Source organism: Micropterus dolomieu, linkage group LG17, assembly GCF_021292245.1.
Source record: "Micropterus dolomieu isolate WLL.071019.BEF.003 ecotype Adirondacks linkage group LG17, ASM2129224v1, whole genome shotgun sequence".
Classification (NCBI taxonomy): Eukaryota; Metazoa; Chordata; class Actinopteri; order Centrarchiformes; family Centrarchidae; genus Micropterus; species Micropterus dolomieu.
The window spans coordinates 21,447,831-21,463,344 of NC_060166.1; the positions used below are offsets into that span (position 1 = coordinate 21,447,831).

At 42.4% G+C, this 15,514-nt stretch overlaps 2 protein-coding genes and 1 long non-coding RNA gene across 5 annotated transcripts in view; 1 reads left to right on the top strand and 2 right to left on the bottom strand.

Moving 5' to 3' along the window:
- vtna (vitronectin a) overlaps positions 1-6,603 on the top strand; it is an 11,968-nt gene extending 5,365 nt beyond the window's left edge. Inside the window, exons 1-9 of one of the 2 annotated variants that reach the window (XM_046074980.1) lie at positions 903-1,039; positions 1,577-1,641; positions 2,461-2,580; positions 2,680-3,126; positions 3,277-3,416; positions 3,511-3,667; positions 3,818-3,970; positions 4,065-4,559; positions 5,729-6,603. In XM_046074980.1, coding sequence (XP_045930936.1) covers positions 1,584-1,641; positions 2,461-2,580; positions 2,680-3,126; positions 3,277-3,416; positions 3,511-3,667; positions 3,818-3,970; positions 4,065-4,559; positions 5,729-5,847 — 1,689 coding nt within the window. In that variant the 5' untranslated portion in view covers positions 903-1,039; positions 1,577-1,583 and the 3' untranslated portion in view covers positions 5,848-6,603. Of the gene's footprint in view, positions 1-902; positions 1,040-1,576; positions 1,642-2,460; positions 2,581-2,679; positions 3,127-3,276; positions 3,417-3,510; positions 3,668-3,817; positions 3,971-4,064; positions 4,560-5,728 lie in introns of those variants that run through there. The other variant, XM_046074979.1, reaches the window with a different exon arrangement.
- Positions 2,326-4,383, bottom strand: LOC123986623. The gene is made up of 2 exons (XR_006828917.1): positions 4,056-4,383; positions 2,326-2,913 (listed from the first exon to the last, which is right to left on the bottom strand). It is a non-coding gene; the product is annotated as an uncharacterized LOC123986623 (long non-coding RNA).
- Positions 6,604-7,483: 880 nt separating the features above from the next.
- scarf1 (scavenger receptor class F, member 1) lies at positions 7,484-15,461 on the bottom strand. 2 transcript variants are annotated; one of them, XM_046073744.1, is made up of 12 exons: positions 15,371-15,461; positions 14,886-15,232; positions 14,567-14,628; positions 14,304-14,405; positions 12,970-13,510; positions 12,650-12,868; positions 11,495-11,623; positions 10,550-10,656; positions 10,317-10,428; positions 9,942-10,066; positions 9,564-9,701; positions 7,484-9,465 (listed from the first exon to the last, which is right to left on the bottom strand). In XM_046073744.1, the coding sequence occupies exons 2-12, from the start codon at positions 14,981-14,983 to the stop codon at positions 8,333-8,335; spliced, it is 2,766 nt and encodes a 921-aa protein (XP_045929700.1). In that variant the 5' UTR covers positions 14,984-15,232; positions 15,371-15,461; the 3' UTR covers positions 7,484-8,332. The 2 variants fall into 2 exon arrangements, with proteins under 2 accessions (XP_045929700.1, XP_045929701.1); XM_046073745.1 differs by having other exon boundaries at positions 14,886-15,257; positions 15,371-15,457.
- Positions 15,462-15,514: the final 53 nt, after the last annotated feature.

Genomic DNA, 15,514 nt, shown 5'->3' on the forward strand with positions numbered 1-15,514 from the left:
CAGGCGACAACCTTGGAACCTGAATGATTTGGAGGCTGTCTGCAGGGAGGAGTGGGCCAACATCCCTGCCGAAATGTGCACAAACCTTGTCACCAACTATAAAAACCGTTTGACATCTGTGCTGGCCAATAATGGCTTTTCTACAAAATATTAACATGCTGTTTGTCCAGGGGGTCATATACTTGTTTTTCCTCATCAGATGGTTATCAATTTTAATAAATTCATATGATGTGATTTTCTGGAATTTTCTTTGGGATTCTGTCTTTCACTGTTAGAATGTACATATGATTAAAATTATAGATCGTTGCATTCTTTGTAAGTGGGCAAACCTGCAAAATCAGCAAGGGGTCAAATACTTTTTTCCCCCACTGTAAAAGCTTGTGAAGGAGCCTTCTGAACCATTTCTCTTGGTGCTCTGTGTGCTCTCTCGCTCAACAGAAAAGTGACATTTTTGTCAGTGAGGTTTTGTCACAAGTCTTTGAGGACCCTGATTATAAAGCATCCTCCTCTGATGAGAATGAGACCCTCCTGTTGTTTTACAACCACCAACATTTTGGCAGGAGTGTACAAGTCAAAAGGTGAAGCAAGCACATTATGTGCACAATATGGTGCAGACAAAAGTGCAGGCTAGACTGTACCTTCTGGTGGGTTGTAGAAAAAATAGTATGCTGTTCATATTCTGCCAACCTAAGTGGTTAGCACTGTTGCCTCATCGCAAGAAGGACGTGGGTTCGAACCCCGGTTGCCCCGGCCTTTCTGTGTCAAGTTTGCATGTTCTCACCGTGTCCGCGTGGGTTCTCTCCGGGTGCTCCGGCTTCCTCCTCCCAAATGGTATGGATGTGAGTGTGAGTGGTTGTTTGTCTATGTGTGGCCCTGCGATGGTCTGGGCCCTGGTGACCTGTCCAGGGTGTACCCCGCCTTTCGCCCGATGTAAGCTGGGATCGGTTCCAGCCCCTGCGACCCTGTACGCAGGATAACCGGTTGAGGATGGATGGATGTGCCAGGGGGGACCCATGACCTCCATACTGCTAAAATCCTGGTACATTATCAAAAACAAAACTGCTGCTTGAACATTACACACAAAAGTACATACACACAAAGACAAAAATTAAGTCTGGTGTGAATTGCTTTCCTTGCTTTTAAACTACTCCATAGGCTACTTATAAGCTTGTAACCTGGGTGTTTTAAGAGACGGCACAACAGGCCAGTACTTTGGTCGTAACTGAGGCCTCATAGTTACAAGCTACATTCAGGTCTAGTCTTGTCTTGACTGACTGAGTAGCATTACTTAAAATCATAGACTGTATAGAGCCACTGCTCTGTGATCACTAAATGACCCACAGATTGCAGTAAAACGCAATTAAGCAACAAGGTCAGCTGATTGGTCACATTGCTTAAAGTTTGGTTTTCTATCGATCTCTTTCTCTCTTTGTGCCTCTGTTTATTTGCTCGAGTAGAGAGAGGTTTGCAAATAAGGTTAAAATAAACAAGGAAGTGGGGTGACTAACACATGTTTCCAATGATTGGGAGCACATGGTCCTTCATTACTTTCTCATTCTGTCCTTTCGCACAACAGAGGCAACATGAGGCTGTGGGCCGTGCTGCTGCTCGCTCTGCTCGCTCAGGCTTTATCTGCAGATGGTAAGTAAAATATTTAAAATTCAGCTTTATAGTTCAGAAAAGTATTTGTGGTAAACAAATAGAGTGTTGCCGGTTGTTGTTCATCCTAGTATTAACGTGTTACAGTCAGACTCTTATCAGCAGCTACAACTACATATTATATAAAAGAATGAACATTTAACAATATATGAATTCATTAAATTCTTCATTTGTTTAACTGTTAGATCACAGGGTGATGCAATCAGAGTAATCAACTTTTGGATGCCCTGTCAGATGTGTTTATTACAGTTAGGACTGCTATGAACAATTTTATTCATTATCTTTGTGAAAATGCCCAATGCCCAGAGCTCAAAGTGATTTCTTGTCCAAAAACATTTGTTCAATAATTATCTATTAAGTATTAATACTATACAAAACATAGAGAGCAGCAAGTTATCATATTTATGAAGCTGGGGCCTGTGAATCTTGTGCATTTCTGCTTGATAAATTACTTCAACAGTTATGTCAGTATCACAGTAGTTGTTCTTTGATCAATCAATCAACTGTTTGTTTCAGCACTAATTTCAATTATGAATACAAACAGGAAGCGATAAGAAGACAGAGCTAACTAAAATGACAAGAAAAAATACTATTAACAATAAAGAACAACATGTCCCATGAGTCTTTTCTTACTGACATGCTGTCAAAGCCTCAGGGGAGCTGTGATCAAATCCAACTTAACTTTATTATCCAAAGGATGAAATTCATTTAGTTAGAGGTGCAAACAAAACAGAGAAGCATTAAAAAAAATACATCAACAAAATAGAGGTGATTTATTTTCTTTAACTCATTTATCCTCAGAGTCCTGTATGGGTCGCTGTGAGAATGGCTTTGACTCTCAGAAGAAGTGCCAGTGTGACTCCATGTGCAAGTATTACAAGAGCTGCTGCTCTGACTTTGAGGTTGTTTGTGGCATGACGAGTAAGAAACCTCTCTGCTCATTTGTTTTGGATACAGTCATGTTATGAGTCACAATAGTTCGGGGAACAATGGTCACTGATATCACTTTTTCCCCCTCAGCTCGTGGAGACACGTTTGTGTTTGCAGAGGATGATGATGATGATGAGTTGTTTGATGGCACCCCTCCCTTGAGACGTACACATGACATCTCTCCTTTCACCGCCATCAGTCGTCTGCTGAGGCCCACGCAGCAGCCCATCTCAGACTTTGGTCGCAGACCACAGGAACATCCAGAAACCACACTAGAAATGACCAAACCCCCACGTCCGATGGATGCCACGCTTGAGAAAATCCCTGTTACACAAGAAACACCAGTTTCACACACAATGCCACCTCCACAGAATGACCCAATTACGACCAAGCCCCCTCGGACAGATGCAACAGTGACCACTGTTCCTGTCACAACAGCCACCACTGAAGCCCCCGACCCAGACGCAGTGGCCTGCAGTGGGAGGCCTTTTGACTCCTTCATGCAACTGAAAAATGGCTCCATGTATGCTTTCAGAGGTGAGCGCCTGGCAATGTAATCCAATAATGCAGTAATCTGACATTTAATAAAGGAAATGTGAGGTTTCTTCTACAAAGTTTACCGTTTGCTGTAGACTACTCTCTCTTTTGTAGGGGAACAATGTTTATGAAATTAAGTTTTTTTTCTAGGGGACTACTTTTTTGAACTGGACCAGCAGTCAGTGCTTCCTGGTTATCCAAAGCTCATAAAGGACGTGTGGGGCATCAGCGGGCCGATTGATGCTGCCTTCACCCGCGTCAACTGTCAAGGGAAGACTTACATCTTCAAGGTGGGGACACAGGAAGTGATCTTGTATTAATTTGACCTGTCACAGGTGTGTCAGACGCCTGCTGTGATAACAAATACTTAAAAACTTTCATTAGGGAAACAAGTACTGGAGGTTTGATAACGGTGTGCTGGAGGAGGACTATCCTCGAGATATCAGCGTGGGCTTTGACAAAATCCCTGATCATGTGGATGCAGCGTTTGCTCTGCCTGCTCCTGGTCACAACGGAAAAGAGAAGGTCTATTTTTTCAAAGGTACAGCCAGGTATCACGTAATTTGTCCAGATATTTCTAGAGAATATTTGGTATTTTGAACGTGTGATACTGTGGAAAATATTTCTCATATACTGTGCATAACAGAAAGTTACTTTAATGTGAGTTGGGACATTTTGTTGGTTTCTCCAGCGGATCAGTATTACAAGTATGAGTTCTTGCACCAGCCGTCCCATGAAGAGTGTATCACCATGTCTGAGACGTCTCCGTCCACAGTGTTCAGGCGCTACACTGACGTATACTACAACAACTATGAACATTTTTTTAGCGAGCTCTTCACTGACTGTGAGTTGTGGTGTTATAGATCATTTGTACTGGTTTTGTAGCAGAAGCAGGCGTTGTCACTTGTACAGCTTCATGTTTGTCTAACCTTCTTTAGTGCCTCAGCATCACGACAAACACCACTTCATTGAGAGGGACTGGAAGGGCGTCAAGTCTCCAGTGGACGCTGCCATGACAGGCAGAATGTACGTCCCTCCCAGGAGGGCCACGCGTCGCCGCAATGACTACCGGCCTGGCCAGCAGTGGGATCAACAGCAAGGGCAGCAGTGGGGTCAACAGCAAGACCAGCAGTGGAACCAGCAGTGGGGTCGTAGGAGGCAAAGCCGTTCGCCCTTCTGGGGGTCTATGGGACAGGACTTTGCGGAAAGGGGGATGGAAATGGGTCTGAGGTTGGCAGAGAGGAGGATGGAAATAGAGGAGAGGCTCGGACGAGACTGGGACAGACAGTGGGATCAAGACTGGGACCAGAACAGACGAAGAGATGGTTACCGCCAGAACAACAGAGGCAACTACAACTCCAGAGATGACAGTTCGCACTGGGAGTCCATCCAGAGGAATCTGCCCATGCAGAGCGTCTACTTCTTTAAAGGAGGTAACACAACAGGGACAGATTCATTAGCAGTGCAGTATAGGTTAGTGATGCAGTCATACAAAACATTTTAACATATTCATTCAATCAACCTTTAGCCCACTGGATGAACCAACTGGAGTTATTGCTATTGAAAACTAAGATATGTATTACAATTAAGGGCTGCTTCTAACAATTATATTCATTATTGAGTAATTGCTTATTCTTTATAATATCAGAAAGTAGTGAAAAATGCTCACTGATGTCCAATATGACATCTTTAAATAGCTTCTTCAGTCTGACCAACAGTCCGAAGCCTAAAGATATGTAATTTACAGTGACATAAAACTGATAAAAGCAGCAAATCCTCACATTTGAGAACCTGTAACCTGTGAATGTTTGTCGTTTAATGAATAATTTTAACATTTAAGCGATTATCAGATTACTTGTCATCTGTTGGTTTCAGCACAAATTACTAAATTAAGAATGCAAACAGAATATGTTAAGCAGGCATTAAATATAGAGCTAGCTACAATGAAAATGAAATAGCAAAAATTAAGAACAGCGCATGTTATGAGTATTTTCTAAATGCTGTTAAAATCTCAAGGGAGCTGTAATCAAATCCAACTTTATTATCCAAAGGAGGAAATTCCTTTGGTCAGATGTGCAAAGAATACACAGAAGCAGTACAAAAATACTTCAACTAAACAATAGTGACAACCTATGAAAAGAGAAGTTGTACACTGTCATCTCAGGGTGCAACTTCCGGTATGTTCTTGCTTCGCATCTGCCGGCTTCTCCTTCCTGTTCAAAATAAAAAACACCCCTTTTTCCTAAGATCTTGTCTGAGCTTTTTTCAGACAGACTGATGAAAGAAAACCTCTGTGAGAAGAGTTACAGATGTCGAGGGCAGCTGGTAGAGTGGACAGGAACTCAGTAATCTCATCAAACTTTCCCCACCTCCCTCTAGCCACAGACGACTTATTATAACTAGTTTCACATGCTATTTATTCGTCCACATTACAAAGAAACAGATGGCTAAAATCAGTGCTGTTCCCCCTTTAATCTTAAAATCAAAGGATCTTAATACTTTGACTTCAGAGCACCAGTTCTGACCTACCTCTGACTATCCCGCTCATCTCAGGTTATCCAGAGAGGGAAAATGAATCTGACTTGTTGTATGTGTTTTCTAGATAAATACTACAGAGTGGACCTCAGGAGCAAGAGAGTTGACCCTGCCGTGCCTCCATATCCCAGATCCATCGCCAAATACTGGCTCGGCTGTTCAGGCACCTCCGGGGCAGAGAAGTAGTTTCAAATGTTTATATTAAAAGTGATCATTTTATACTAAATTTGTATATAATGAATGATTTTTTTGAACATGCAGTGTTGGCTGTAAAAGAAAAATAAATATATAAAAAAGCTGGTCAAACATGTTTAGTGTAACACATAACAAGCTGCTCGTCAACTTCAGCAAATATTGGAGATCAGTGAAAGTCCACACACTGCTTGTCAGGGCCAAAGTTCAGCTGCTTGATTTTATGAAATCTGTTGTCAACAGGTACAAGGTTTTATATTTTAAAGATTCACTGCTTCTCATTTCTTATTTTTCATTGTCATAATAATTAACAAGCTTGTTACATTGCATCATTGGCAGAATATAGCATTTACTATATTAAAGTACTGTATTAAAGTACAATTTTGAGTTTGAGTTTATTATACTTTATAATTCTACTACACCACATTTCAGAGGGAAATATTGTCATTTTTACTGCACTACAATAATAATTTGCAGATTTTACATACAATCCATATGATGAATTTTAGAGCTCAAACTAACCAGGAGTATATAAAGTAGCTCCCCTCAATCAGATGTGTGAATATGTGTGAATGCAGCGGTAATAATATTCCAATAATATGACATACATATATATATAATACTATATCACTCAGGGGCCACTCTGACCTTGTGTGTGTACTTTTAAGTAGTGTTGTAGTCAAGACCCCCCAAATCGAGACCAAGTCAAGACCAAGACCAGAGTTTATCTTGGTCTTGACTGGTCTTGAAATTAAATCCCGAGTCCTCAATGTCTGAGATCAAGTCGAGACCAAGACCGAGGGAGGGCGATACCGAGTCAAGACCAAGTCCAGTTCCCCACATTACATGACACACAATAAAATGTGGAACAAGATTATATGTACTTCTCAAATTGATCTGAAAGATCCACATTGCCATTAATACACCCACATACAAACACTAAAGTGCAATTTATACTCCTGCGTCGAATCGACAGCGTAGCCCCCTACAGATGAAATCAACATAAGCATCTTTATTCAACACTCCTTTTCCACGCCTACCATCGCGGGAAGGGGGGATAGCCGTTAACGGTAACAACACTTTTTTAATTAGGGTTATTGGTTGCATTTGAAGCAATATGTTTTACATCCAATCAAAGTTAGGATGTTAACAAATAAATCCAACAATACAAAAGCAATTTATTGATATTCCCAAAGTTATGGTTGTAATGGGAATTTCATGAGAACCATCTTTAAAACACTGCCATATAACTAGTCTCACTAGGGGCCTCCAGCCTCTTGGGTATGGGGTCAATAGAAGGTAAATTTGTGTGATGCTTTCACATATGTCCAGAGGGGTCAGGACTTTAAATGGTTTAAGTGGCTTGACTGGTCTTGAAATAAAATCCCGAGTCCTCAATGTCCGAGACCGAGACAAGACCAAGTACAAATGTGGTCGAGTCTGAGACGAGACCAAGACCATCAAAAAGTGGTCTTAAGACCGGTCTCGAGTACTACAACACTACTTTTAAGGGCTTTGACTTGCAACAGATTATTTTTGCAGAGTGGTATTTCTACTTTTACTAAAGATCTGAGGAAATACATTCAAATACCCACACAAACAGTAATTCAGAGATGTTTTCTAAATCATGTATCAACAAATTTCAATGTGTTTATTTTCATTAGTAATGGTGAACATACAGTGAATAGGAAAATTGAAAACTCTCATGACATGATGGAGGTTTCATGATGAAAAGAAAACTCCCTGAATTGCAATAATGTGGGTTTCACCCGACAGCAGCATTACGTGACAGGTGCATTTGTGCTTGAGGGCACTTTGACTAAAGTTCGTAGATGTAAAAACATTCTTACAATTACAGTTTTCTGACCTCTACTGGTAAGAGGGCAAAATATAAAACTATAATACACTGGCAAAGCAGCCTTGTTGAATTGTAGGGGCCTTTGACAGATGTCTAAAGGGTGTATTGAGCAGTGATTCAGAATGAGTCACATTTTATTGCATTTTCACATCCTGTTCCAGTCTGTTCTTGTACTATTTTTATCCATGACAAATAAAAACATCAGTAAAGCAGCAGAGTCAAATCTTATTTACTCAAATCTTATTTGATTAAATTATACCAGTTGCTTGATTTAAGAACAGAGTTTGTGATGTTTTCCAACTACTATGATATTGTTTCCGATTTTTTGCTCTCGTCTTCCTTGTACAAGCCAGATGTTCAAAATGATTTTCCATAAAAGACCATTCTCCAGTCTTTGTGTCTGTTTATCCCTTCTGAGTCAAGACACAGATATTATAGTAGATATTTTTGTCACAAATTCTGCATAATATTAGCTGTTCTTTTACATAACTTTGACCAGTGACACCATAATTAAAAAATCACAGAGCTGTAATTTACTCAGATTTACAGTAGTTACTACCTGTGTGCTTTTAGCATTGTAGGATTTGGATCAGACCTGCTGACATATTAGATTCTCAGAGGTTATGAGTGTTGAATCATGACATTTTCATAGCAGGGTTCATCATTGACACTGACCACTGCGCCTTCATTGGCGATGACCTCAGTGAGACTCGCAGTGTCTCCAGCTGGTCCCACAGTCAGGTAGTTGCTTTCAATCCTTCCTGCACTGGGGTCACCACCCTGCCTTGTGTCTCCCTCAGCCCTCAGATCTGACCCTGAGTCAGCTGAAGCCACCTCTGGCACGCTCTGCAGAACGAACGACAATGGCCTTTTTGGAGTGCCACTCTCTGGTGGAGTGTCATTAGCGCCGGCTGTGTCAGCGGAGTTGAGAGAAGCATGCTTTCTTCTGATTGGCTTACATATGCCGACCTCCCCTCCAGGCGGCCCTCCCTGCTCCCACACACTCGCCCGAGCTCCGAGCTTCTTCCTGGGTGGTTTGGTGATCCCCTCAGGTGCCTTACGCTTGGGCCTTCCAGACTCCTGCTCCCTTTGTCTCTGGAGGCTGCCAAGTCGCCGTAGCATGGCCTGAACGGGTCCTTCAGAGCTCGACTCCAGCTTTGACACAGGCTTACCTGCCTTACCTACCGTCACGTGCACTGTGGTGACTTTATTTGAGACCCCTACTTGAGCATCAGAGGCAGATGTTGGCAGCTGAGTCCCATTATGAGTAGCTGTGTTGGACATAGTCCGTCTTCGTCCTGATGCACCGGGTACCTGCAGCGTGGCCCGGGATGGAGTTCTTTCTACTTCCTGGTCCCCTACCTCATAGGTTGACTCCTGATTATCTGTCGCCTGCACATCCACTTCATCTTTATGGTCCTCACCCTCAGCTCCATCTTCCTCCCCAGTTCTAGCTGCACTTGCCTGATTTTGGAGGGCAGAGAGCATCAAAACCCCCCAGGGTGACTTGGGCTTGTTGCGTGGGTGTCCAGGCAAAGCGCCAGGGTCCTGAGCCGAGCCACGCCTCTCCTTTGGGCTGAAGCGGGTGCCCTCTGCAAAAGAGACAGACGGCCGCTTGGATTTGGCGATGCTGGAGGTGCGAGGGATGTTGAAGGGCGCGGTGATGTCCTCACTGCTGAAGCTGGATGGGTCTAAGAACATGTTACACTTTGAGCTCATCTCCTGGAACTCGCCACCTGCCATTGCCGGGATGTCTGCCAGAGAGAAAGAGACAGAAGAAGTTCAGCGACATAAAAAGAGAGCTCACCACTAAAAGAAGGCAATGTAAAGTTTGGCGTGTCCATGTTCCCACCTTCCCTTGGAGGGACACAGTAGAGCGCCTCTCCCTCCTCCTCGTCAGTGTCGAAGGATGACCCCTCAGTCACCCAGCCAGAGGAAGGAGGCTCAATGAAGCTATGGTTGAACGTCAGCTCTGGGTCATGGTGAGAGACTGTATGTGTGTGACATGAAAAATAGATTAGATTATAAAAGATAGGGACACATTTACTTTCTCAGGAGCTCAGATACTTTTCATTTAAGTAATTAGTAAAATTTTTCTTTTTTTTGTAATGTTATATACATTCTATACTGAAAAGTCTGTCCATGTTGTGAGATATGATGATAAAAGATTACCATATGTATTACTGTATTATGCAGCATTATACTGTGAATACTGTGCTGCTGGACTGACCAGTGACACGAGGCAGGCCAGACGACCAGTTAGAGATGCAGGGAAGTGCAGCACCGATGTTTGCCAGGACTCTATAGACGTGATATTTCATCCGAACAGACAAGCCTCCATCCACCACAGTTTCCCTGGAAGAAAGAAGGTTACAATGGTTTAGATAGTCAGACTTTCACACTGTTGCACAGTGCCGTAGTTGAACTGAATGTCTTTCCACCACCCAAAAATGTCATGATAATATCACAATTACCAATTTTAAGGAAGAATTAAAAAGTTAATACTTCCAGAGTCTGGGGAGTGGTACATAAATATGGTCCTGTTTGGGCTTATACAGTATCCTAAGTGGATATGAATGTTGATAAAGGGAAGTGAGGTACAGACCTGTCTTTGCCATCATCAGGTCCTCCTCCACAACACAAACAGCAGCAGAGCACAGCAAGGAGCAACAGGAGCAAAGGAATCAGCACGCCCGCTATTACAGAACCTCTGACACCTGATACACACACACGCATCAAGAAACATGTGAGGCCCTTCAGGCTCATACACTAATCCATGCACCAGTATACACAGATACATTTTGATGGATGGATGGACAGACGGATAGACGGACATACTGTTGGGACAGGCACCAGAGACTGGGTGGCACCGCACCCCCTCACCACAGTAACAGGCAGAGGAACAGTTGGGGCCAAACTGCAGGGCGGGGCAGCTGCTGTTACAGCTGGGAAAAAAACATAAAACCATGTAATTACACTACAGCAAAAAAAAGACTTGTGTGTATGAACACTGAATCATGATTTTAGTGACTAATAAACATTGCAGAGTCATAGAGAAGAAGATTAAAAGGACCATATTGGAGGTTAATCTGCTAACCTCAAATTACATTTACTGAACAACTTTGTTTTATACACTTAAATTACATGTGTCTTGGTTTCAAAAGTCCCCTTCTTCGGGCTAATTCCCATGAATCTTTTCATGTTTGAGGACTGTTTGTCCTCAACAGCACTGCAGTCCATGACTGAAGTGCTATTTGGATGCCAGAGGTTCCTTGAACGCACCAGCAAGGAAGATCCATGCTCGCAACGGCATTACTACTTATATTAAGGTTGACAAAAATAAAACAGTAATGTACGTTTCAGTGTAGTGGTTAATGGATTAAAACTAAATCTTTCAAAACAAAGGTATAGTGTATGTATCATTTAGCTGCCTAGACTAAATTTACTAGTTAGATCTGTTTAGCTAATAATGTGGTTAAAGACTGTGTATCCATATTTTAAAGCATTTCTCTCAGTTTAAGAGGAATAAGAATCTGCTGACACTGCGGCCATTTTCAGGCTTTCATAACAACAAGAGGCATGACTAGAAACCAAAACATAAAGTGAAACTGTTTCATTTTAGTTTATCCTACTTGTGTAGCTATCACAAGAATAATGCTGTCAACGAAGTGTGTTGGTGTGGCTGGTTAAATGATCTGTGTGTGTGTGTGTGTGTGTGTGTGTGTGTGTGTTTTTTAAACTATAACTATGTCCAAAAACGAAACACTGCTTTCATTTGCTCACCTCTCTCCCTGAAAGCCTGGCTGACAGACACATCTTCCTGTCACGTGATGGCAGTACCCGTGGAAACAAGGGCCACACGGGAAGCTGCAGCCGTCTCCAAACGTCCTGTTCGAGCAGGCCTCCTCACACCTGGCGAGAGGGAGCGATGATGAAAATGGTAATAGGCATCAATCTGACCGAGAGTTCATTTTCTAATCCTAAACATCAGCCTCACTACATGTGTAACTATTTCAACTGATTTTAGTCTTGTTCACTTTTATGTGGATATTTGTCCCACACATGTATCAATCCATTTAAAGTATACACACTCTTTAGAAATGTGAAGCAAAGACAAGATCAAGAGCATTTTCACACAACTTTTAATCATTATAAAAGTAATGTATTTGACTGATGTACTTTTAAGCTAGATGTTCCTCCTTCCAGGCCGCTATCTGCATCCATTTCCACAAAGTATGAAAATCAATCAATGAACTTGTTTGCTTATTCATCACATGTTGTCAGTGAATGGCAACAAAGTAGTGAGCTGTGACCAGCAAAAACAAAAGCTGTATGCACCAATAGGGAAGTGTTTTCACTTCCCAGATAGATGATAATGTACCTTTGGACAGAAATAACTACTATTAAAATAACTATGACAGACTGACTTAGAAGCATGTTGAAATCTCTGCAGGTTCATTTTCATAACAAGGTGAAAGAAATGGTAACCAACAGATGACTGAGATGTAGATGCTGATATCGTATGGTATATGTTCTCAAACTTTGGGTTGGGACCCAGTATGGGGTCGCTTGATATGCTGACAGGGTTGTAGGATATTTCTAAGACTGAAGAAGTTTGCTGATCTTATGTTGATGTATTTTAATAAAACATTTATAAAGTAAGAGGTAATTATTATTATTATTATTGTTATTATTATACTTGTCAACTCTATAATTGCTGGGATTATGAGAATCTGGAGATATAAAAACACACCAGAAACGTTTGAGAAGCCTTGTCTCATGATGTATTTTGTAAAATGGTTGGTTGTAATATAATCATTGTATTGTATTGTATGTAGTCATTTGTTAGACTAAAACCTGAAAAACCAAATGATGCGATAACCTTCGCTGTAACTTAAAAACAGCATGGTCATGTATGGGTCAAACGCGCATGCGCACCTGGGTCCAGTCCATCCAGGGTCACACCTCCAACATCTCCCAGTTTTTGGGTCACAGGGTTCATTATTTCTGCAACGTGGACAATTCTCCTGACAGCCGTCACCGTAATAACCAGACGGGCACGAGCGGTCGCAGCGTGTACCATTCCAGCCGGGCTCACAGGCATCACAGGCACCATCAGTGGGAGAGCAGAGCTGGTTGTCTTTGCAGAAACCACAGCTTAGGACAGGAGATACAAACAGAAAGAGAGAGACAGAGAGAGAGAGTTAACATTGACACAGGTATTTAAAACAAACTAATGTATCCTACGTTACACCTACCTCATTTTACAACCACTGCCATACTTCCCAGCTTCACAGGGCTTGTTGCAGAAGAGACCCTGGTACCCCAGGTGGCACAGGCACTGCGCGTTGGCTGGGTCACAGCTGCTGTGTTTGAGGTCACAGTTACATCGCCGGTCACAGCTGGGTCCCCACCAGCCTTCCTCGCAGTCACACATACCGGTACGCTCATTACATGCCGACAGGTAGCAGTTGCAAGTGACGGGACATTTCATACCCCAGTAGCCCCTCTTGCAGTTACACCGGCCTGTTAGCTGGTCGCAGCCGGGGCCAACGGATCCTTCGCTGACACACTGGCACGGTTTGGAGCAGGATGGCGTCCACCAGCCCTCGTCGCAGGTGCAGTTACCGTGGACGGGGTGGCAGTGGCCATGCCGGGCGCACTTGCAGGCGTTCTGGCACAGCGGACCCCAGCGGTTAGGGTTGCAGGTGCACTCACCCGTGACGGGGTGACAGCGGCCATGTGGGTGGCATTGACACACCTGGCGACAATCTGAGGCCCAGAACTCAGGAGGACAGCCTGACCAAACACAGAGAATACATGAAATGCATAATACTGGGCAAAAACACGGTGTAAACACACACAAACATGGAATGTAAGGACATTTACTCAAGTACTATACTTCAATATTATTACAATTAATATATAATACAGAGACTAATATTGCAGTTTCTACATTTGACAGTAGTAACTGGCGACTTTTCATAAATAAAAATACGTAATAAGTAAAATACAATGTGTTGTTGAAAACCACTGGCCCCTTAACTTTTTAACTTTTTTTCCTGATGTATTAATAACAATAATGTGCTAGTATAATACAATATAAGGCAATTTTTCTGAAGAACAAGTACTTTTACTTTTGATACTGTAATTACAGTTAGCTGATAATACTTCTGTACCTTAAGTAGGATTTTGAATGCAGTATTCCTTTTAATGCAGTATTTTTATATTGTTGTATTGGTATTAAGATGTAAGTTAAAGATCTGAATACTTCTTCCATCACTGGTTTCTTACAATAAATGATCTTAATAGCCACCTGGTGGCAGTGAGTCACGTTATTGTTGTTTGGTATTTAAATAATCTTTTCATTTAGCAAAGGGGTCAGTGAGCTACATTGTACAGTGTGTGATAAACCGGAGCAGGTCAAATGCTATTTATGAGAAACATTTACAGTTTTATGATATTAGTATCAACTTAAGTCACTTTATGCAAAACTGAAATACTTGCAATATGTGCATTGTAAATCAAACTGACAAAACACACACATCAGTTAATCAATGCTAAACAGCTCCTGTTGTTCATTGTGACTCACGTGTTTTACAGTGAGCTCCGTAGTAGCCAGGTGGGCAGCGACACACTCCAGGATACACACAGATCTCATCCTTCAGGCAGGCCTGCTCACCCTCACACACAGCTACTCACACACACACACGCGCGCACGCACACACACACACACACACACCGACAGACATTCAGCATACCAGCGAGTGAGAAATCAGGACAACACAGCAAATATGTAGGCAGTAAAAAGCATAATTCCTGCAGAATGCTTTCCATTTGAATAGTTAAACTCACGTATAGTGCACTCCTTTCCCTCTTGACGCCATCCAGTGCAACAAACCAGGGTGGAGGGGTCCCTGAATATACAGAAAATAATCAAAACTTAGCAAATAAAACAGCCAGCTTGGTCTGTTAACTTTAACGAAATAATTAAAAGGAAAAGAAGATATAGAATTTAGGCTGTATTCAGACCAATGAGCAGTCCAGCAAAGTCCAACACTCCTTGAGAAATACCTACAATTTGTCACAGGAATACTACTCACTCAGAAAAATACTCACTTGACACAGCAGTGAAAAGATAACAGGCGTGAGTGAAGGTAAAGTTGAAGTGTACCTGATATTGTGGCAGACGTTCCTCCCAGCAGGATCCAGTGTGTGTGAGGACAACGAGCAGCAGATCAGAGCACTCAGAGCTCCAAGGAGAACCCTCATCTCCACACCAAATCCAAAACCAAATATCTTTCTGTCTCACGTCTTTATGTCCAGACTGCTCCTGGCTTTTTTTCTATCTTTTCAGCTTGTTCTCCTTCCAGTCAGAGGGCGCACAATGAAAGGCAGTATCTCTCTTTCTGTCAACCCTCCAACCTTCCCTCCTTCCCATTCTCTCTCTCTCCTGTGAGTCGTCTTGTGGCTCCACTGCAGCCAGAGAGGTCGATCCCCTGTGTTTCCTCTTCCCATTTCCTGGGGAAGTCAGAGTCACTTCCTTCTATTCAGCCAGACACAGAGCTTTTTAAAGATGGACGAACACGAACACACAAAACTCGCCGCACACACTGGTGGGACACAGGCAAACACAGACACATACACCCCTGATATCACCTTTTTCCCAGAATCTATTGTTGACAATCTTCCAGGGCATGATGAAGCCTTCATCCTCCTCATATATGATCACGTGAACACTTACAGCTCCTGTAAAGAAACAGTAGGGTGTGTTTTGTTCTTGAATGAAGGAAAAAAATGCAC